Source organism: Sarcophilus harrisii, chromosome 2 (genome assembly GCF_902635505.1).
Source record: "Sarcophilus harrisii chromosome 2, mSarHar1.11, whole genome shotgun sequence".
Classification (NCBI taxonomy): Eukaryota; Metazoa; Chordata; class Mammalia; order Dasyuromorphia; family Dasyuridae; genus Sarcophilus; species Sarcophilus harrisii.
The window spans coordinates 652,178,733-652,202,598 of record NC_045427.1 but is presented as its reverse complement, the minus strand read 5'-3'; the positions used below and the strand labels follow the sequence as shown (position 1 = coordinate 652,202,598).

Here is a 23,866-nt window from a genome sequence, read left to right as displayed (position 1 = left end):
GGCAAGGGCTGAAATTACCTCCAGTCACTTTATAAAAGAACTCATGCAGCTTGGATAGATGTCTAGTAAGGGGTACCACTGCCATCCCTCTTCTTCCCACAGGCGTGCTCCTGCCTCAAATGGCACAAAGTCCCACTCTAAAGTGGAGGGTAGGACAGAAAGAGAATGAGCAATGTCTAAGGAAGCTCAGCTTCCTTCTAGGACCAGCCTGGGGGCCAACTTGTCCATGAAGTCCTTCCTGGTGGCCCCCTTAGTCACACTTGTCCTCCTTGAAATGATGTTCAAGTACTTTGTATATAAAATATATATAAATTTGTAAATAATATATATAAATTGTATATAAAATAAATACTTTGTATATAAAAGGCAGTGTGGTGTAGTGGATAGAGAGCTGGTTTCAGATTTAGGAAGAACTGGCTTCAAGTTCGTCTTGGCTGTACCACTTCTCCATGTCTTAAGAGATGCTCCATGATGGAGGTGCAGAACAGGGGCTAACTTAATGATGGAGCAAATTTCTTGCCTGGGAGTCCTCATAACAGTGGAATTACAAAGTCAGTAAACACAATCACAGACACACACACACTCACACTCACACACACTCTTACACACACACTCACACACACCCCTTTGTGTTTTTCTATTCTCTGTGCAACTCTATTCCCCAGCATCTCTAGCATTCCTTGTCATTCTCCCCACAGGTACCGAACACATGCCCTCCTCATCTTCCCTACTGCAAGTGCCCTGAGAAGTCTCCCTACACGTACCGATTCTCCCCTCACAGCTGCCAAAGGGATATTCCTGAATCACCCTTGTGATCGCGTCCTTCTCCCGCTCAAGAAGCTTCGATGAGTCCCTATCGCCTGTCAGTAATAACATGCAGCCTGCTCCATTTGGCCTGAATCTCTTTCCGGTTCCATCTTGTCAGACTCATCATACATTATGCTCCACTGACCCAGTGTTTAAGACAAAGCGGTTTCCTTATGCAGGATACCACATGGTGCCGCCATGCCTTGGCACAGAGCGTCCCCTGTCCTCTTTCTCTCCTGCTGTGGAAATGGCCAGCAGGCTTCAAGGCTCTCTTTAGGTGTCCTTCATGGTGTTCCCAGTTATCCCTTAATCACTTGTTCTTCAATCACCAATATTTTTAAAAATATATTTATTTGCATGTAGTTTTTATTTATTTATCCACATGCTTTACTTATCTTTGCCCACTCCCCAACAGAACATAAGCTCACTGAGGATAAGGATTATTTAAGGTTTTATTTATTTTTTATACTTATTATTTGAGGTTATCTTTCATATCCCCAGCCGGTAACTGGCACAGAGGCCACAATTTAAAATGCTCATTGAATTGACTTGATAGCTTGTACATGTTATTTCCCCTTAAATGAGATAATATTTTTAATACCTAGCAAAGTACCAAGCATATAGTAGGTGCTTAATAAATGCTCATTTCCTCCTCTTTTCTTTTTGTGCAATATAAGTTCCTTGAGGGCAGAGATGTTTGTATTCCCATCACATCACACAGTAGTTGATTAATAAATGTTTGCCTAATTAAATTATATTTTTACAGGTGACTTTTTAGTAAAATGTGAGTTCTTTTCAAAAAGTCTGTTGTGCTGTATAACTATGTATACATATATGGCATTTCACATATACTTTAATATATTTAAAATGTATTGGTCTACCTGCCATCTGGGGGAGGGGGTGGGGGGAAGGAGGGGAAAAGTCGGAACAAAAGGTTTTGCAATTGTCAATGCTGAAAAATTACCCGTGTATATGTTTTGTCAATAAAAAGCTATAATAAAAAAATGGTTGTGTAACTTCCATGGTAGCACTTTGCATACTGCTAATGTGCTACATGGTTTTGCCACTCTTTTAAAGCACGTTATGTGTATTTGTGGGACCGTGTGCCCCATTTGAGGGAGTAGCATAGGAGGAAGTTTTGTAGCCTCTATTCCTACTCTGCCAGTTTAGTAGATTACTTTGCTTTGCGTTAATTGTGTCTACTAGCTTACTAATAAAGGAGAGCTTGCCAGTGGGGGCTTGTGAACTCTAGTTTTAAGAGTGCATCTGAGAACCTAGGAGTTACAGTTACCTTCTGGGGACCCATTCTATAGTATAGAATGCTATACTAATAAATAATGATTCCAATTGAAAGGAGATCTGGTTTTGAGTCTTTTCTTCGTTGAATGACTTTGGACAACTGAATTCACCTCTCTGGGCCCCAAGGCCCTTATTTGCAAAATGGGGATGTACTTTATAAGCCTCGATACACCACAAAATATGAGTCAATATTAGCGTGAAGGCCTAATTTCCTTTCTCTATTTTCTTCCCCAGGTGGGGTGAGAAACATGACAAGCCAAGGGGGCTTCCAGGCTCCCATTGATCTCCATTCCACTCCTGGCTTCCACACAGCCCACCTCCACTTCTGCAGCAGGCAGCTTTCTGACAGTTCAGCTACCTTGCTGATTTGGAGAACTGTACTAGAACGAACTTGCTGATTTGGAGAAAAGTGGCAGGAACTGAAAGAAAAACTTTTCAATGCAAATATAGGTCCTGAATGAGATGGGGTGAAGACAAAATGGTTTTTATCATCACCATCAAGTAGAATAAGAAGCAGTATGATAAAGTGGTTAGAGAGTTGGTGGCAATTTTGGACAAATATTGATGGTGGGATCCTGGAAAGTCACTTAATCCCTTACTGGTCCCAAATAACTCACTACAATGGTAACTTGTGAAGAAAGTGATTAGCTGCTTTGTTAGAGAGTTGCTTTATTCTATATTAATGAAATCATGAGTCCAGTCTACATTAGAACAAATCGTGAGTCCAGTCTGTATAGGGACAAATTGTGAGTCCAGTCTACATTAGAAAAATCTTTGAGTCCAGTCCGTATTGGAACAAATTGTGAGTGCAGTCTGTATGGGAACAAATCATGAGTCCAGTCTACATTAGAACAAATTGTGAGTCCAGCCCATATAAGAACAAATCGTGAGTCCAGTCTACATTAGAACAAATCGTTGAGTCCAGTCTGTATTGGAACAAATTGTGAATCCAGTCTATATTAGAACACTTCCATGCCTTTGCTCAGCTGATCCTTATGCTTAGAATTCCATTTCCCCCCTTCTTTTCTTGTTGAAAATCTACCCACCTTGAAAGCACAAGTCAAATGTCACCTTCTCTAGTAAAACTTCCCTGACGTTCTACACCATCCATCAACACCAGTAGTCAAGGCTCCTACCTTTCACCCTTCACATGACTCTGCATTTGTAACTCTCTAATGCAATTATCAGGGGGTAACAAGGTGGTATCATAGAATGCGGGCCCTGAAATCAAGAAGACAAGTTCTCAAATCCAGACTCAGATACTTACTAGCTGTGTGTTAGTAAGCAGCCTGTTTGCCCCCATTTGCCTCATCTGTCAAATGAACAGCTGAAGGAAACAGCAAACCACTTCAGTATCTGCCCAGAAAATCCCAAATAAAACTGAGTGGATGCCTATCACTAGGGGAATGGCTGAATAAGTTATAGCATATGAATGTAATGGAATATTACTGTTCTAAAAGAAATGATGAGCAGACTGATTTCAGAAAAGCCTGGAGAGACTTACATAGACTGATGCTGAGTGAAGTGAGCAGGACCAAGGGAACTTTGTACATGGCAACAACAAGAGTATGTGAGGATCAACTATAATAGGTTTGGGACTTTTCAACAGTGAGGTGATTCAGGCCAGTCCCAGTGAACTTGTGATGGAGAGAGCCATCTACTCCCAGAGAGAGAACTGAGTGTGGACCACAACACAGTATTTTCACCTTTTTGTTGTTGTTTGCTTGTTTTTTTCTTTCTCATCTTTTTCTCTTTAGATCTGGCTTTTCTTGTGCAGCAAGATAAATGTGAAAATATGTTTAAAAGAATTGTACATGTTTAACCTATATTGGATTGCTTATTGTCTAGGGGAAGAGGAGGGGGAGAGAGAGAAAAAATTAGAACAGATGTTGAAAACTACCTTTGCACATATTTTCAAAGATAAAAAACTATTATTGTATAAAAAGGAAAACCCCAAATGGGGGCATAAAGAGTCAGACATGACTGACATGACCAAACAACAATATAGCTGTCATGTGTATTGTCCTATAGAGATCATTGTAGAGGGCATAAGATCCTAGATATGAAGCTGAAAAGAACAATGAGGGCTATAGAGTCAGCCCTCTTATTTTACAGATAAGGAAATAGAGATAGAGAGATATTAAAGACTTGTTAAGAATCATACAACTAGTGAGTGCTGGAGTTGATATGAACCCAGGTTTCCTGACCAAAATTCCTAGCTCAATTCTCCACCTACTAAACCACATCTTATATTCTTTCTGGGCCACAAATACCTTGAGATTAGCTTCAATAACTCAAGTCCCCATTAAAATGTAAACTTATTCTTTGTATTTGTATCCTTAGCATTCAGCACAAGGGCTGACTGTGTGCTCCATTGACAAGTATTTAATACTGGTTGACTTAAATAAAATGTCTATTTCCCTCCCTCTCTTCCCCCAAGCCAACCCAAAGCTCTGCACACAGTAGGTACTTGTTAAAAGCTTGCTCTTGCTTGAGAATTCATTCTTTCCTGAACAGAAATATTTCTTCCTTTTGAGATTATAGATGAAAGTTTGAAGTCCAAACTGTACCCATTTTCCATCATTCAGATGTGGAAACTGAGATGCAGAGAGAAGTCCCATGTCCAAGGCCACATGCATAATCAAGATAAAGCTGGGACTGAAAATAGCTGACATGAAAATAAACAAACAAAAGCTATTTGGATTCTGGGAACTAGATTAGGAAGGAAGCAACAAAGAGGTGAATTTAGGCTGAATGTTGGGGACAATTTCCTAATAATTAGAGCTCTCCCAAATGGGAAAAGGTCAGTTTTTGGATGTTTTCAATCAAATACCCTCTTCTTGAGGTGGGATGTAGAGGGAATTCTATCACCATCACTACCATTACTAACCAGAAGTATCTGAGGGTTCCACTGCAGTGCAGAGTGTTGAACAAGAAGATAAGAAGACCTGAATTCAAATGAGTTCTAAAACATATACTAGCTGTATGACCCTCTGCCTGCTTTAGTTTCCCCATCTGTAGAGTGGGGATAATAGCATCAGAATTGTTGTGAGGATCAAATGAGATAGTGTTTATAAAGCTCTTTGTAAACCTGAAAATATTCTTTAAATACTATTATCATAACCATTGTCGTTATCATTATTTAGATTTCATTTTCATCTCTTTTCATGGCATTAGATAGAAACAGCCAATCCTGCCAGTATTCTTTTTATTCAAAGTTTTGCTGATGATTACACAGGCAGATGATTTTTTGTTTTTTAGAATAAAAGATTGGGATAGGAACTTTGTCCTTTATAGGCCAATTGTAACCATCTAGGGAAATCCCAAGAGCATACAGAATGAAAGACAGAACATGCCCCTTCATTCTGTTCCCATATGGAACTGGGTATCTCTGCTCTAAGAGTTTGTCATTCATTCTGTGTAGTTTGAAGATTGAGTCACAGACAGCAACAACTATTAAAAGGATTATCCTTGAAATTAAGAGAGTAGCAAGAAGAAGTAGATAGCAAAACTATACTAGTGGGGAATCTCAAGCTCGTTCTATCTGAATTAGATAAATCAAACCACACAAAAAAATCAAACCACAGGAAAAAAGTGAAGAAAGTAAATAAAATTTTAGAAAAGTTAGATGTAGTAGAACTTTGGAGAAAATTGAATGGGGATAAAAAGGAATATACTTTTTTTTCTCAGTGGCACATGGAACCTACATAAAAATCTACCATGTATTAGGGCATTAAAAAACCTCAAAATCAAAGGCAGAAAAACAGAAATAGTAAATGAAACTTTCTCAGATCATAATGCAATAAAAATTACAGATAATAAAGGGTTGGGGAAAATAGACCAAAAATTAATTAGACATTAAATAATCTAATCCCAAAGAATGAGTGGATGAAACAACAAACCATAGAAACAACTGATAATTTCATCCAAGAGAATGACAAAAATGGGACAATATGTCAAATTTTATGGAATGCTGCCAAAAACAGCTCTTAAGGAAAATTTTATATTTCTAGATGCCTTGCTTGAATAAATAGAGAAAGAGAAGATCAATGAATTGGGCATGCAATTAGAAAAGCTAGAAAAAGAACAAATTTAAAACCTCCAATTAAATACCAAATTTGAAATTTTGAAAATAAAATAGGAGATTAATAAAGTTGAAAGTAAGAAAACTATTGAACTAATAAGCAAAACCAAGAGTTGGTTTTATGATAAAACAACAAAAATAAATAAATCTTTAATTAATTTGATTAGAAAAAGAAAAAAAAATAATCAAATTGCCAGTATCAAAAATGAAAAGGGTAAACTTACCACTGATGAAGAGGAAATCAAAGCAATAATCAGGAGCTACTTTGCCTAACTGTATGCCAATAAATCCGATAATCCAAGTGAATTAGATGAATACTTTACAAAAACATAGATTGCCTAGATTAAGAGGAGAAAATAAATTACTGAAATAGTCCCATTTTAGAAAAAGAAATTGGATAAGCTATTAATGAATTCCCTAAGGAAAAATCTCCAGGACCAGATGGGTGTAAAAGTGAATTCTACCAAATATTTAAAGAACAATTAATTTCAATACTATGCAAATAATTTGTGAAAATAGGGAAAGAAAGAGTCCTACCAAATTCCTTTTATGACAGATATGGTGCTGATACTTAAACCAGGTAAGGTCAAAACAGAGTAAGAAAATTACAGACCAATTTCCCTAATGAATATTGATGCAAAAATCCTAAATAAATATTACCAAAGAGATTATAGCAATTTATCACCAGGATAATACACCATGACCAAGTAGAATTTATACCAGGAGTATAGGGCACGTTCAATATTAAGAAAACCACTAGCATAATTGACTATGTCAATAACCAAACTAACAGAAATCATATGATTATGTCAATAGATGCAGAAAAACCATTTTACAAAATCCAACATCTATTTCTATTAAAAGCATTATGGAGCATAGGAATAAAACAAGTTTTCCTTAAAATGATCAGTAGCATCTATCTAAGACTGCCAGCAAGTATTATATGCAATGGCGATAAGCCAGAAGCATACTCAATAAGATCAGGGGTGAAACAAGGTTGTCCACTATCACCACTACTGTTCAATATTCTATTAGAAATGTTAACTTTAGCAATAAGATTTGAAAAAGAGATTAAAGGAATTAGAGTAGGTAATGGGGAAACCAAATTATCACTCTTTGCAGATGATATGATAGTATACTTAGAGAACCCCAGAGACTCTACTAAAAAGCTATTAGAAATAATTCACAACTTTAGCAAAGTTTCAGGATACAAAATAAATCCACATAAATCCTCAGCATTTGTATACATCACCAACAAAATCCAACAGCAAGAGATACAAAGAGAAATTCCATTCAAAATAACTGTCGATAGCATAAAATATTTGGGAATCTATCTATCAAAGGAAAGTCAGGAATCATATGAGCAAAATTACAAAATATTTTCCACACAAATAAAGTCAGATTTAAATAACTGGAAAAATAGCTAAATTAATCTACTTATTTGGCACCATACTAATTAAACTGCCAAGAAATTACTTTACAAAGCTAGAAAAAATACTTTAAAAATTCATCTGGAAGAACAAAAGGTTAAGAGTTTCAAGGGAATTAGTGGAAAAAAGTGCAAATGAAGGTAGCCCATCTGTACCAGATCAAAAACTATTTTATAAAGCAGAAGTCATCAAAAAGTCATCATTTGGTAGTGGATCAGTAGAATAGATTAGGTTCACAAGACACAACAGTCAATGATTATAGAAATCTACTGTGTGATAAATTCAAAGATTCCAGCTTCTGAGATAAGAACCCACAGTTTGACAAAAATTGCTGGGAAGATTGGAAATTAGTGTGGCAGAAATTAGGCATTGAGCAACACCTAACACCCTGTACCAAGATAAGGTTGAAATGGGTTCATGATTTAGACTTAACGAGTGATACTATAAGAAATTAGGAGAACGAGGGATAGTCTACCCCTCAGATTTATGGAAAAGGAAGGAATTTATGGCCCAAGAACTAGAGTGCTATGAAATGCAAAATGTATAATTTTGATTATAGTAAATGAAAAAGGTTTTGTACAAACAAAACCAATGCAGCCAAGAGTAGAAGGGAAGCAGAAAACTGGGAGGGGGGAATTTTACAACCAAGGTTTGTGATAAAGGCCTAATTTCTAAAATATATAGAGAACTGACTCAAATTTATAAGAATACAACCATTCTCCAATTTATAAATGGTCAAAGGATATGAACAGACAATTTTCAAATGAAGAAATTAAAGCCATTTCTAGTCACATGAAAAAAAATGTTCTAAATCATTATTGATTAGAGAAATGCAAATTAAGACAACTCTGTGGTACCACAACACACCTGTCAGATTGGCTAAGATGACAGGAGAAGATAATGATGAATGTTAGAGGCGATGTGGAAAAACTGGGACACTAATACAATGTTGGTGAGTTGTCAACTGATCCAACCATTCTGGAGAGAATTATGGAATAATTGGAATATGGAATATGGAATAAATATGGAATTATACCTTAAAGGCTATCAAACTGCTCATGCCCTTTGATCCAGCAGTAGTATCACTACTCGGTCTGTGTCTCAAAGAGATCATAAAAAAAGGGGAAAGGACCAGATTTGTAAAAATATTTGCAGAAGCCCTTTTTGTAGTGGCAAGAAACTGGAAACTGAGTAGCTGCCCATCAGTTGGGGAATGGCTGAATAAGTTATAGTATATGAATGTTATGGAATATTATTGTTCTGTAAGAAATGACCAACAGGATGGTTTCAGAGAGGCCTGGGGAGACTTACAGGAACTGATGCTAAGTGAGTAAAACCAAGAAAACATTCTGCACAGCAACAAGATTATGTGATGATCAATTTCCACATTTATCATATTACACAAGAAAAATCAGATCAAAAAGGGAAAAAAACGAGAAAGAAAATAACCACAACAATAACAAAAAGTTACAAATACTATATTGTGAGCCACATTCAGTCCCCAGGATCCTTCTTCTGGATGCAGATGGCTCTCTCCATCCATTGGCATTGTCTTGAATCACCTCATTATTGAAAAGAGCCCCATCCACCAGAATTGATCATCATATAGTATTGTTTTTGAAGTGTATAATGACTTCCTGGTTCTGCTCACTTCATTCAACATCAGTTCCTGTAACTCTCTCCAGATCTCTCTGAAATCATCCTGCTGATCATTTCTTACAGAACAATAATATTCCATAACACTCATATACCATAACTTATTCAGCCATTCTCATCCATTCAGTTTCCAGTTCCTTATCACTACAAAAAGGGCTGCCACAAACATTTTTGCACATGTGGGGCCCTTTCTGGGATTACTTTTTCAAAGGGAATTTCCTTTTCTCCAGGCACTGATGATGAGGTGCTCAGAGCCACCTCTGGAAAGCAGGTTTTTCTGACACGAAGACATTAATTTCAACAATGCCATGTTGCTTAGTATTATTATTGCTGCTGCTATCATCGCTGTTATTGTCGCTAAGGTGTCATTAAATGTTTCATTAGAAATGTAACATTAAACACCAATCTAGCGACTATACTGCCTTAGGAACAATTTACATTCACATCAGATTAACTCCTTTTTATGCGATGGACTCCATGGGCTGTATATAGATAGACGCCTTTCCAGAATTATATTTTTAAATGAATAGAAAAAAATGAATATATTGGAAAGGAAAACCAGTTATACTGACATAGTTATCATTATATTTTGAAGCACACACTCAGAGGTCTCAGGTTGAAATAATTTTGTTTCCACCAAAAAATATAGCTCTGTTACTCCCTCTAAACTCGTCTCACTGTTCTCTCTCCATTCATTCTTATTTATATTTCCTCATCTAATTCCCCATTTTTATGACCTTGCATTATATATTTCATAATCATCTCTCTGTATTTCTCATTCATCTTCATACTGGTGCATCTGAAGTGCATTTCAAAAATGTTTCAATGCATGAATGGAGCACAGGTTTTTTTCATCATCCTCTGACTCCTGGACTTGTTTCTTCCTGTTTTTTGAAATTCAATTCAATGTGCCTATGACCATTTTGGGGCAGTTGACTCATTCTTATGATCTTTTGTGAGATTCTTGACAACATTGTGTTTTGCTGGCTGTTGCACTAGGGCCTCTGAGGTCCCTTCCAGTACCCAGAGCCACACCTCTCTTGAAATGCTCTCAACAGCATCTCAGGGCATGGATTCTAGGGGCTTTCACAACCTAAGTGGTTTTCTCAGAAGACACTGAACTCATCAGGGACTTTCAAGTGGGGATTTCCTACTTTCCAGAAGCATCACCTTAGAGCAGAGGTATTTTCTGCAAGACCCTGTTTTCTTCGGGGGCTTTAAGGTCTGGCTCTGGGTATGAGACATCAGTTTGCCCAGTATGTGTTGGCTGGCTCTGTGAAACTTCCTCCCCCTCCCCTCATGCCTCTCCTGGAAGAGCTTGGTACTGTGATTATTTAGACATAGTAAATCCCTGAGCTCAGTCACAGACAGACTCGTCCTACATAGAAAATAGCTGAGACCCAGAAAGACAAGATTGTCCTACATCTGCTGAGGGGAGTTTGTTTTCAGGGGCTTTTATACTCTCGTTCTCATGAGGCTTCTGCAGCAGTTGTGCTGACAAGGGCCTCTGGTGGCTAAGAAACCGAATGTGGTCTTAGAGTGTGGCGAGAAGGGAATGGTACTCAGCCCCAGGAGGCATTGGTTCTGTCAATCTCTGACCTGGGCAAATCATATCAGGAGGCTTTTGTTTAGAGCTGGCCATCACAGTTTGGGAAGGTTACTGATGAGCTGGAGAACTTCCAGGGTAAACAAAATGGTGAAGGGAAGGAAGGAAGGAAGGAAGGAAGGAAGGAAGGAAGGAAGGAAGGAAGGAAGGAAGGAAGGAAGGAAGGAAGGAAGGAAGGAAGGGGCATGGAGGAAGGAAGGAAGGAAAAGGGAGGAGAAAAGGAATGCAGGAAGGAGGAAAAAGGGAGGGAAGAAAGGAAAGGGGGAGGGAAGAAAAAAGGAAACCCTTGAGGATAGGGACTTTTTTGGCTTTGCTTCCCCAGCAGGCCCTGACACAAAGTAGGAACAATAAATGTTTATTGATTGCCTGATTATGGTGGGGATTGGTCTCCAAGATCTTTCCCATCTCTGAAATGCTACGATTTGGACAGAATAGAGATCATTATCCCCATTTGACAGGGAAAAACTGATTCTGGGCTAGTATACCTAATAAGTAAGAATGAGGGCTAGACCTTAGGACTTCAACCCCAGCGGGTGTTGTGCTCCTGGGTTTTCCAGCTGTCTTTGGAGGATTTCATGGCACTTTGACAAGGGCTGTCATTGGGAATCCCAGCTCTTACACCCTAGAAATTGTGAATTTTGCTCAAGGTCACAGAATAGGCAAGACCAGATCCAGAGCTTCTGCTTTTGCCTCATCGGGGACCATTCCAGGACTGCCACTAGGAAGCAGCATGTCTACACTGTGTGTCCACACTGCCCGAGTCACCAGGGCAAAGGATGATGGGATGGAGCCCTGATGGTCCCAGTTCCCCCTGTGCTTCCCCTCTGCCAGAGCCCTTGTTCTGAACCAAATGCAGATGTTCGGATTTCTTCCTTCATGTTAAACTCTGTGATTTCCACCGTTCTCAGCTCCACCTGAGGAGGCCCCGGGAACAGGCAGGAAGCCCTGAGAACAGCAGGACACTCGAGACTGGCCAGGAAAGTGGCCTGAACATGTGTCATTATGAAGAATGAGGCATCGACATAAACTAGGGGAAATGAGGAAAAGACACCAGAAATGTTCTGGGGAGAAACGCAGGCATCACAGCAGGGAGGAAGGAAGTGCCTGTGTGTGAACATGGGGGATGCTGGACAGCTCCCATGCCCGCCCTGTTCTAAATACCCTGGATGAGCCTGGGTTTCTGCCAATTGAATGATGGCTGCACTGCACAGCCCTGAAGAGCTCCTGATTGGTGAAGGCTCAGCAGGTCTAGCTGACCGGACCCCACCACCCCCTCTTCTCTCCATCATGTTCCCAGTGTGCAGCCTCCCCAGCCCCTCGACCTTGGGAAAGCTGGGAAACCAACACTCTGCCTCTGGGGAGCACAGATCAAGGGTGCTGGGGCTCAAATCTCCAGCCCTGCAACTTTCTTGACCAACAGCCCTCCCTGACTGCCCCCTCTGTGTCTTGTCTTCCATTATCGGAACATAAGTTCCTTGAGATCAGGGATTGACTCGTTTTGTGCATTTATATCGCCAGCTTCCCAGCACTCTCCTGGAACTTTGTAAGCGCGTCCCAAATGCTTTTCCCTTTCTCTTTCCCTCCTCTTCCTCTCTCCTTCCTGTCACTTTGGAGCTTTGTTAGCTGTCCCCAAGTCACTGAGCTGCTCCGGCGGAGGCCCGGATCCATACTGGGAGTTCCTCAAACAATGAAACCACGCAACTGGACCCCCCCCCACCCCCGCGTACAGGACACGGTGTTCACCTGGCTTTTGCTGAAGGCCTCCATTGAAGTGACCCCCATGCTCTCCCAAATCTCCTTTTGGCATGCTTCTCTAGGCTTAGGAAGTTTCCTTTTTACCTTGAGCCTAAAGCTGACTTCTCACAGCTGTTCCCTATAGTCTCCCAGCTGGGAAAGTGGGAGGGTTGGGAATCAGAAGACCTGGATTCAAATCTTGCCTTTGCTCTGTGATTAAGACAAGGCCCTTCCTCTCTCTGGACCCGTTTCATCATGACTAAAGTGAGGGGGGAGAATTCAACGGCCTCTGAGGTCCTTTGCAGTCCTGAAACCGAGAGAAGCCAGGTTGCTTCTGCAGGAAGTCTTTCCCATACTTGAAGACAGCTTGCACTCCCTGCACTCCCTGTGGAACCCCTGACTTCTCTTCTCAGGCAGCCGGGGCAGCCCGCTTCCTAGCACTAGCAAGGCAGCCCTGGCCTGCCTCTCGGGAGGCTGCCTCTCAGAAGTCACAGCGACCAGGAGGAGCAGGTCCGTCCTTGGACAGGATTTGGATGGGGAGGCCGGCAGCCTTCTAAAATGGCCTCCCTCGTGGGGATATGCTGAGAAGAACTGAGCATGCTTAACCTGTGTGGGATTGCTCACCATGTAGGGGAGGGGGTGGGAGGGAGGGAGGGGATGGGAGGAAGGGAGGGGATGGGAGGAAGGGAGGGAGACGATTTTGGAACCCAAGGTTTGCAAGGACGAATGTCAAAAATGATCTTGGCACAGATTTTGGAAATAAAATTAAAAAATAAAATAAATTAAAATTTTAAAAGGTATCATTAAAATGCCCTCAGCTTATAATACAGCATTGCGAATGAGCACAGGGAAATCTTCTCACCAAAGGGAAAGGGAGAAGCAGAGAGAGCTGGGCTGGAGAGCAAGGTGACCACAGGCAAGGTGTTAGAGCCTCCATGTCCTCATCTGTAAAATGGGAACAATAATCCTGGCAGTTCCAGTCTCATTAGGTTCTTCTGAAGCCTGCTTGAGGTAAGGTTATGTCTAGGGCTGTGCATGCCTTGAAGCACTATCTAAATGTCTGTTTGTGTTATTACTACTGTATTACCCCACCATGACTACTACTACCACCATTATCACAGCACCATCTCCACCACTACTACTAAGATAAACATTGCCCCGGCTCCCAGCAGCCCAGGAAGAAACAAACAAGTCTTGTGAATACAGATGGAAGGATTTAGAGCTGAAGAGAGCTCTGAGACCAAATGGGCAAGGCCCACCTTTCAGATGGGCAAACTGAGGCCCAGGGAGAAAAGGTGACTTGATTCGGGTCACACAGCTGGTCAGAGGGAATGCCAAGATTAGACGCAGGCCCCTGCCCCCCATACTCCTCCACACTGACTTCCCTTGTCCTTCCTCTGTGTGGTGCTCAAATTTTACTTTTCGTTTGGGCTCCTCCAGCAGGTGCACAGAGGCTTCCCCTGGAGAGCTCCGAGGGCCAGGGAGCCACTACCTCTAAACCTGTTCTGTCAGGAGGGTTTTTTATGCTCCAGCAAAGATCAGTGGCACTTGCAGCCATTGTTCCTGCCTCTACCTTCCTAGGGAGGGACGAGTAGGGGGCGGCCAGTGGCTGCCACGTGACAGACCCGGAGCAGTGGCTCCAGCTCTGCTTTCCTTGTCTTCCACGGCCGCCCTGGGCTTGAGTGGCCCCTGAGGTTCGGTGCAGCCACAGCCTGGACAAGGCCCTGCTGTCTGCCTTCCCCGAGGTTCTCAGCCACTGGAACCGGGCAGGAAGAACCGGCTCGCTCCTGCCCCCAGAGCCGCCCTGACTCAGTGGCCCTGGGCAAGTCTGAGCGCTCATTCTCTGCATCTCAGTTTCCTGCCCCCTAAAACGGCCTTCGGGCCCCACAGCCTTGGAAGAGCTCCTTTCAGATCTAGGGTTTTATAAACGTTCTCTCCGAATCTCACTTCCTCCTCAGGAAGACTTGAGTTCAAATCTTAGACACTTGCAGCTGTCTGGGTGAGTCACTTCATTATCTGCCTCATCTGGAAAATGAGGATAATAATCATGCCTCCCTCCGGGGGTTGTGTGAGGATCTAGTGAGAGAAATCTGCTAAGTGCTTAACAGAGTGTCCGGTAAATGGTAGGTACTTAATTCTCCCTTCCTTTTCCTCTTTCCTTCCTTCCTCCCTCCCTCCTTCCATCCTTTGTTTGTTCCTTCCTTTTTTCCTTCTCTTCCCTTCCCTCCTTTCTTCTCTCTCTCTCTCTCTCTCTCTTTCTCTCTGTCTCAGTCTCTGTCTCTGTCTCTGTCTCTCTCTCTTTCTCTCTGTCTCAGTCTCTGTCTCTGTCTCTCTCTCTCTCTGTCTCTCTCTTTCCCTTCCTCTCCCCCTCTCAGCCTCCTCATTTCTGCTGGAGCAGCCCTGAATCTGGAGTCAGAAGATGTTGGGTCAGACCTCATTTGAATCAATCGCTGCTTGTATGACTCTGGTCAAGTCCCTTCCCCTCTGTGGGCCTCAGTTTCCCGTGGAGAAAAAGGTGGGACCACAAGTTACTTGGCAGAGTTCCCTTAATGCTTCTATCTTTTCCTACCCAGGGAAAAAAAGGATTCTGGGAATCACCCTTACAGTGCAGCAGAGTAAAAGGAGCTGGATTCAAATCCTGCCTCCGCTGTTTATTTAGGGAATTTGGGGAAGGCCCCTTTCTGGAACAGTTGCCTCTGCACAATGAGGGTCCAAATGAACTTCCGGACTTTGTGTGACCCTGGAAGTCGTTCCTAATTGGGTCCATCTAGCACCACGTCGCCCTCATCAATCAACCAAGTATGTGTGAAGTGCCTACTGTGTGCCCTGGGGATCCTGGGGGCTGTGAATGACTGCGTCTCTACCCAGACCCGCTCTGTGGAGCAAAGCCTGATGCCTATATTTAGTTACTTGTGACCTATTTGTATTTATTACCGTTTACCCTGAAGCGACACACACTGACACACACACTGACACATGTGCTAGATCTGGCACCAGACCCCACAGCAACACGTGCTGGCGCGCACCCATCTCCGCGGCTAGAACTGGAATTGACAATAAGCAGAGCTGGTTCCTTCTTTTAACGTGTGACCTCATCCCCGACCGGGGCATCAAGCGGTCACCGGCGGCTCTCAGGGAGCCCCTTGGGGCTCGCCATCTCCCTCTTCAGCTCACGTGACAGATGAGGAAACTGAGGCAAACAGGGTGAAGTGGCTCGCCCAGAGTCACGCGGCTAGTAAGCGTCTGAGTCCGGATCTAAGCTCAGATCTTCCTGGGCTGGCGGGCCCTCTCTCCTCTGGGCCGCCAGCTCCTCAAGCGTTCATTAAGCGCCTGTCGGGCCTCGTCCTCAGCCGCCTGTGCCGCCAAAATAAGGCAGTTTCTGCCGGGAGAAGCTCCCAGTCTCTGGGCAGAGACCGCCCAGGTCTGCCCACAAGCAAGCTCTGCTCTAGGAAACTGGAGGGCGTGGCGGGCTGGGGGCAGTAAGGGCATCGTTGGGGGGAGGGGCGGGGGCAGGGCCGGCGGAGCCTTGTCCCCCAGGGGGAGACGCCCTAAGGTCGGGGTGGGACCCCCGGGCTCGGGGCTCCTGGGCTCGGGACGCTGCAGATGCACAGCTTGCCCCCCAGGGGGAGACGTCCTAAGGTCGGGGTGGGACCCCCCCGGGCTCGGGGCTCCTGGGATCGGGACGCTGCAGATGCACAGCTTGCCCCCCAGGGGGAGACGCCCTAAGGTCGGGGTGGGACCCCCCCGGGCTCCGGGCCAGGAAGGTCCGCTTCCTTGTCCCGGTTCTGGCGCAGGTTCCACAGGTGACCCGGGCGCGAGCTCTGATTTCCCGGAACGAGGCTCCTGCCCCGGCACGAGCGCTCGGGCCGTCCCTCCCGTCCCTCCCGGCGGCCGGAGCCCGGGCGCCTTGAGTCCGCCCCCTCCCCCGCGCGGGCAGCCTCTGCTTCCCCTGCCGGAGAGGCTGGCGCGCCCCCTCCCCCCAGCCCCGGCCCGAGCGCTCGCCCCTGGGCGCGGCCCCGGCGGTCCCGGAGTCGGGGCAGCGCGCGCAGAAGCCGCAGCCGCGTCCCCTTCCAGCCTCCCCGGGGCCCCGCGGCGCCCCCGGGCACTCGGAGAGGCCCCAGCCCGAGCCGCCCGGCGGGACCCGCGGCCCCGAGGGCTCTCGGAGGCAGGAGCCCGGGGGCCTGACTCACCAGCAGCAGGAGAGGGACCTCCCGGAGGCGGCGGCCGCTCATCCTGTCACCGGCAGGAACTGAAAGTAAAAAGGGCAGAAGGCGCCGGCTGGTTCCCGGCGGGCCCCGCCCCTCTCCTCCGCCCCCAATCCCGCTGCTCCCCCGCGCCCCGCCCCTCCAGAGGCCCCGCCCCTCTCCTCCGCCCCCAATCCCCCTGCTCCCCGCGCTCCCCGGCCCCTCTCCTCCGCCCCCAATCCCCCTGCTCCCCGCGCTCCCCGGCCCCTCCCGCGGCCCCGCCCTCCCCCCGGCGCGGGTTTGTACTGCGGACTGGGGCAGGTCCCGGCCCCTCCCGCGGCCCCGCCCCCTCTCCTCCGCCCCAATCCCGCTGCTCCCCCGCGCCCCGCCCCTCCCGCGGCCTCGCCCCTCCCGCGGCCCCGCCTTCCCCGCGGCTCGGGTCCGGACCGCGGACTGGGGCAGGTCCCGGGGCGCTCGGGCCGCCGGGGGCCCGGAATTCCGCTCCGAAGCGAGACCTCCCCGGGACCCGGGAGCGGGAGCCCCAGCTCTCAGCGCGGCCGCGGGGCCGGGCGCTCCCTCGGGGCACGGGAAGCCCGGTCTTGGAGCTACCTTCCTGGGGAGTTCGGGGGAGGAAAGTCGGTCCGGGCACACGCGCTGGGCTTCCCGGCGCCAGGCCCTGGGCCGCCAACTGCGGACGCCCGGAAGCCCCCTCCTCCGTGTGGGTCGTCTCCCTCCTCCCTCCTCCCTCCTCCCTCCTCCGTCCTCCCCCCGACCTTCTCAAAGCGCTTTGTTGTGTTCCTGGCGCCACCGGGTCATACGGCGGTGAACTAGTCTGTGGCCCTGACTGGGCTCCTGTCCGGAAACCTTCAGCTATCTCAGCGCCCCCTCCCCCATCTCAGCGTCTTCCAGAGCTGGCCCTCCTCCCTTCTCCCTCCTCCCCCGTCCTGAATCCCACCGCAGTCCCGAGTCTGGTGTTAGAGGGAAAGAGAAGGGAGGGGGCGGGGAGAGGGGGAAGGGAGGGGGCGGGGAGAGGGGGAAGGGGGTGTGAGAGAGAGAGAAGGAAGTGGAAAAGGGAGAGAAAAGGGGAAAAAAGAAAGAGAGAGAGACAACAGAGACAGAAGGCGAGATAGAGACAAAACCGAGAACTAAAGGACAAAGACAGAAAACAGAAAAACAAAGAAACAAAAACTAAACTACTAGGAAATTCCCTAATTTAAACCCAATCTCACAAAACAATTATAACAAGCACCCCAACCTCAAAACTCCACCGAAAAACCCCTATTCAACTCATCCCTCTAAATTCTCCCTTCCCTCTGAGAAAGAGACGAGAGCGAAGAACACAATCCGGAAAACCCAGCATTAAAACTAAGCAATCTATGAATCCCATTTCCTTAGCACCACCTCCTTCCCAAAACATCATCCCTATCTCCCATCCATCCAAACATTACGCCCTCTCACACACTCTTGCTTTCCTCCCTAAAACACAACTGAAAGCAACACACTTTCTCCCAAAATAAAATCCCAACAGCCCAATCCAACCTTCAACGCTTCCAACTAATCCAACCTCCTATTCAAAAATACAAAAACTTTAATCAATCAATGCCCAACAACCAAAACCTCTCAAACCCCCCCTCAGTCTCCCAGGACGCTCCTAAATTCCTCCCTCCAATGAAACCCTATCTCCTTCATACCTTAAGCAAACCACCCAGCAGAACTCATCCTGAACTTCCAAAGGACTCTCCCTCTTTCTCTCTCCAACCCCTCAACCCCAACCTAAGCGCTCCCAACCCACAGGAAGCCAGTTCGGTGGGGCCGGGGCTTCCTCAGCGATCGCCGTTGTCCGGTGGAGGGGGACTGGATGGGCAGGTCTCGTCTTCCTGTATTTTCTCTGCCTGAAAGGCCCCCAAGCCTTGGCTCTCCTTCCTCGCCTCCACCTCCCAGCTTCCCTGCCTCCCTTCAAGTTCCAGCCCGAATCCCACCTTCTGCCAGACGCCTTCCCAAATCCTCCTTCGTGTTAGGGCCTTTCTTTCATTGACTGTTGTTGTTCAATAGTTTCAGTCGAGTCTGTTTCATCCCGACCCAGTTGGGGTTTTCCTAGCAGAGATACTGGAGTGGTTCACCGTTTCCTTCTCCAGCTCTTTGTGCAGGTGAGATCAGGGTCACATAGCTAGTCTTCTTTTCCCCCTGAGACAAACAGGACTAAGTGACTTGCCCAGGGTCCCACAGCCAGGAAGTGTTAAGTGTCTGAGGCCAGATTTGAACCCAGGTCCTCCTGACTTCAGGGCTGGTGCTCTATCCGCTGTGCCATCTAACTGCCCTCCTCTATTGATTACTTTCCACTTATCCTATAACTTGGATGCCATATATATTTCTTTGGATGTTATCTCCCCTGTTAAGACTGAGCTCCTTGAGGACAGGGACTATACCTAGTGGGTGCTTAATAAATGTTTATGGACTGACTTTTTACCTGCACAATCTTGATCAAGTCACTTCCTCTCTGGGTCTCAGTTTCCTCGCTCCTCTCCCATTGAGTAATCCTTTCTCCTAACCACCTCTCATCTAATAGAGGAAGGAACCTTTGGGGCAGGGCTCTCGCTCAGCTCCTGTTGCTTAAGAGATGTTTACAGAGGCTTCTTTCTTTGTAACAAAAACATATAGTGCCATATTTCCCCAGGAAGCTGGCACATGCCGACCGGAGGAGCCCCATGTCTCCGGGCAGAAAACCCGGGCTCGGTGGAGGAGTTTGGATCAGAGATGGATTAGGAGACTCTCGAGTCTTTATCCAATGGGGAAACTTTGTTAGGTTCTGGGTAGAGACCTAAGCCAAGAGAAATTTCCCACCTTCAGAAGCCATGACTCGTGATTTCTTGGGGGTAGGGTCAGGATAGAAATGTCCTGTTGGTTTTTTCCTAGTGAATGTGTGTGTGTGTGTATTGCCCTTCTCTGTTGAAGGGGAATTGTGTGTGTGTGTGTGTGTGTGTGTGTGTGTATTGCCCTTCTCCATTGCAGGGGAATTTTAGTGACTCATTCTCCTAGAGTGAGGGATAATAATGTGTCATGATGACCAATCAGAGAGCCCGCAGGAATGGGCTTGGGGCATTGCTCCCCTGTATTTCTATCTCAGCTGAGCCAATGAGCAAAGAAGGTGTGAGAAAGATAACTCTTGTAGGATGCTTGCCCCATGTGGGTTAAAATGGGGGGGGGGGCGTTAATTTGTAGATTTGGTGTCTTTCTTCAGGGTCATGCTAAGTGCCATCTCTGCGCTTTTGCATCTGTCTCCTCATCTCGGTCTCTCAGATTCTCAAGGCAGCTTTCTCAGAACAGAAATCACCTTCTGATTGAAGCTTTTATTACTCCTCTCCCAAATATTATCACCTCTCCTCATCTAATTTCCTTATATTTACATGGGAGATTTAAGTGTATGTGTATATATATTTAATAATAATAATATATATGATAAAATAAATATATATCTAATATAAATAAACTCTTCCCATAAGTGTTTGCTTATCTATCAATCCATCTATCTCCCCAACATTCCAGAATGAATAAAAATGAAAACTTATTGGCTAAACCATTTATTAACAATAGAACAATAAAACAACGACAACTAATTACTTATATTAACTATGAGAGAGCATAGTCAAAGTCACCTTGAATCATCATCACACCTGCTGCCTTCTCGGTTCCGGAAACATATTTCACCATTTGGTACTTGATGAATACCAGATCAAATCTGTTTTCAAGACTTTCCCTGATGTTTCTTTACAAAATAAGGGCTAAACACAGTTCTCTCAGAGATCAGTTTTCTAAGTCCTTTTTTCTTTGCCCCAACTAACGATCTCTCCGGAGTGATGTTTAAACTCTAGATCTCCTCTTGTATTCCTCAGACAATCATGACCAGACTGTCTTTATTGAAAATTCTATGTTTCATAAAAATTTGATGACGGTGTTTCTAGCCTCTGTGGGAGGGGTAAATTGGTGATACTGTATGTATCCAGGTGTACCTACACCTATGTGGATGGATGTATCTATAGACACACACGCACTCCCATTACATATAGCTACATTGAATTTCACAATTGTGGAGAAAAGCCTGAATTCTGAATACAAAAAGGTAATCTTGAAAATAAAAATGTCTTTATTTTGAGTGTGTGTGTGTGTGTGTGTGTGTGTATGTGTGTTTGGGAGGTGCTGTTTCTGTGGGGAGGTGATTCTTGAGTTGGTTTTTAAAGGGTTACAGGGGAAGGTGGCATCAAAGGTCCAGGAAACCAGGTGAGCAGGCCAGTCAGGAAGGTACAGGATATTTTTGAGGGGCAGTTAGTGATGTAAGAGTGTGTGGCAGGAAGTCATGAGATAAGGCCTTACAGGCAGTCAGCATTTATTAAGCACCAATATGTACTCTTGCTTTCAACCCTAGAGATACAGAAAAGTTAGTCCCTGTTCTCATGAAGTTCGCAGTCTAATGGGGCAGATGACCTGCAGCAAACTGTACATCCAGAGTAAATGGAAGGAAATCTCAAAGGGAAGAAGTGGGGCTGTGAAAAGGTCTCCTGAAGAAACGAGTGCCAGCTGCCTGGCCCTGATAGGCAATTGCATGGAGTGGGTACAGGGTGGCTTCCAGGGGAGGAGCAGCTGGTGTTGTGGTGTAAAAGCACCAAAATGAAATAGATCTGGGAGAGCACAGGAGTTAGTGACATGGAGCATCCATCACAGACCGCAGAGATTTGCCATTTATTTACATGAAATGGCTCAAAGACGCAAAACACATGACAGAGTCATCCTGACTGAGCAACTTGCTTTTGGGAGACAAAACTCTTAAAGTGTCAGGGGAGATGGAGGAGTAGGGTGGCAGGTGGCAGGATCTGGGGAGTAACAAGGATGTGTACTGAGATGTTAAAACTGTCTTAAAGACAGACTGGGAAAACTGAGTTTCCATCAAGATTGTCTCAAATATGCTAATCAAGAGAGTCTGGTCCATCTTGGTTGATATTAGGAACTGGCTAGGCCGGTTTTCGCAGTTCCTAAGAATAAGAGGGTCTAGCCCACAAGCTGGTCCAGAGTTCCCAACAGCCAGTGCAGCTAGACCAAAGAGGAAAGTAGGTATAAGAAGACTGGGAAGGCAGGAGGAGGCTGCCTTATAAAGGACTAGAAGTGATAAAGAATAATCTGGATAAACTCCAAAGGGACCTTGAAGGCCAGACTCTTTGTTCCATTGCAGGTGGGGAGATCCTCATCTTTCTCACAAAGGAGACTTGGGGCAACAAGTATAGTCCTGGGCCCAGTACCTTCTGGGGGTCCTTAATGGGAAAGAGAAGGTCCAGGAGATCCAGACTATCCTTTCCACTCTCCCTACAAGGAAGAAGCCAGGACCTCCCCCTTTGTCCAGGCATTTCAGAAATAAGCATTACAAGGGACTTGAGACCAAGTGTACTGGCTGGGATTACGATTAATTTCAATTTCCTGTAAACTTTTAATTACTATTTCTAGAGTTCTTAAGATCTCTTTGATTGAAGTGAAAAACTGTGAAAACAATAGCCCTCAGCTGCTTCTATCCTCCAGAAGGCTGAACCTGAATTCAATTTCAAGCAGGATCTGATATAGAAAGGAAGCCTTAAAAAGAGAAACATCTTTATGGTGATTTTGTGGGGGACAAAGACCACTGGCTCAAATAAATCAAGGAGATTTCTCAGGGTAAAAGCAGAAAGAAATTTTATTACAAACTGGAGAGAAAGAGCATCTTTTTCTCAACAAGCAGTCAGGCAAGGAGAGGCAAGGTACAGTAACAAAGAATGATGCTGTATGGGTCTAGGGTAGCAATCCCCATAGACTGGACCTTAAATGACCTCACAGTCTAAGTCATAAATGAGGAAAAACTTCCCACCCAACCACATCTTTAGAATGACTGAATTACCTTATTTGGGAGTTTTAATGCCAAGGTAAGACTAAAGTCTCACACAGAAAAAGGCTCCATGATCCCATTCTTTGTAAATCACGTGATTTCTGAAAAAAGAAGCTGGGGCTGGGACCCAGCCAACCTTCTTTAGAACACTGAATCCATCTTGTGAAATCGTTTTCAACAGTTCACTTCATTCAATTTTATGTGGACATGGAGTGAGAACTGGGAAAGGAGAAAAGTGATCTTTTTTGGCTCCCTGCTCCCTCCCCTGTGCTCCTTCTTCTCTCTTCAATCCCCAAATATGGTGGTCACTTAATGATTTTGTACCAAATGTACTTAGGAGACCTTAAGCCTTAAGAGACCTTAGCCACTACCCTGCTCCCCGGGGACTTGGATCTGCTGATCTTGTGACAGAAGTTCATAAACTCAGGACCAGGAAGTTGCACTTAAAAGCACCCAATAAACTACCAGATTTCAATATAATTGATTTCCTGTCTAAAATAATTCCTAGTAATTTTACTTTATGCATTTAAAAATATCTGAGAAGGGATTCATGAGCTTCACCAAATTCACCAAAGGGCTCCAGAACAATCTCCACCCCTCCCCACACAGACACAGACAGACAGACATACAGAGAGACATACGCAGAAAGACGGGGGGGGGGGGGGGAAGGAGATGGAGAGAGAGAGAGAGAGGGAAGAGACAGAGGCAGAGACAGAGAGAAAGAGAGAGAGAAAGAGAAGAAACAAAGAAAGAGACAGAGAGAGAGATACAGAAAAAGAGAGAAGAGACAGAGAAAGAAAGACAGAGACACACAGAGAAAGAGAAAGAGAGGAAAAAGAAGAAAGAAAGAAAGAAAGAAAGAAAGAAAGAAAGAAAGAAAGAAAGAAAGAAAGAAAGAAAGAAAGAAAGAAAGAAAGAAAGAAGGAAGGAAGAAAGAGAAAGAAGAAAGAAAGAGAAGAGAAACAGAGACAGAGAGAAAGAGACAGAGACATACTGAGAGAAGAGAAATACAGAGAGAGTCATACAGAGAGACACACAGAAAGAAAGAGAGAAAAGAGAGAGAGAGAGAGAGACGGAGAGAGAGAGATAGTTTTGCTCTTTTCCACCTCTAAATCTTATGAGGCCCCACAATCGCAGGCTTTCTTCCTTTGGGACACTCTTCTG

General features: G+C 45.1%; 1 protein-coding gene across 1 annotated transcript in view; it reads right to left on the bottom strand.

Moving 5' to 3' along the window:
• The window catches only part of FAS (Fas cell surface death receptor), a 40,754-nt gene extending 23,867 nt beyond the window's left edge, over positions 1–16,887 (bottom strand). The window contains exon 1 of the mRNA XM_031956991.1: positions 16,807–16,887. Within this exon, the coding sequence (XP_031812851.1) occupies positions 16,807–16,848 (42 nt within the window). The 5' untranslated portion in view covers positions 16,849–16,887. The remainder of the gene's footprint in view (positions 1–16,806) is intronic.
• Positions 16,888–23,866: the final 6,979 nt, after the last annotated feature.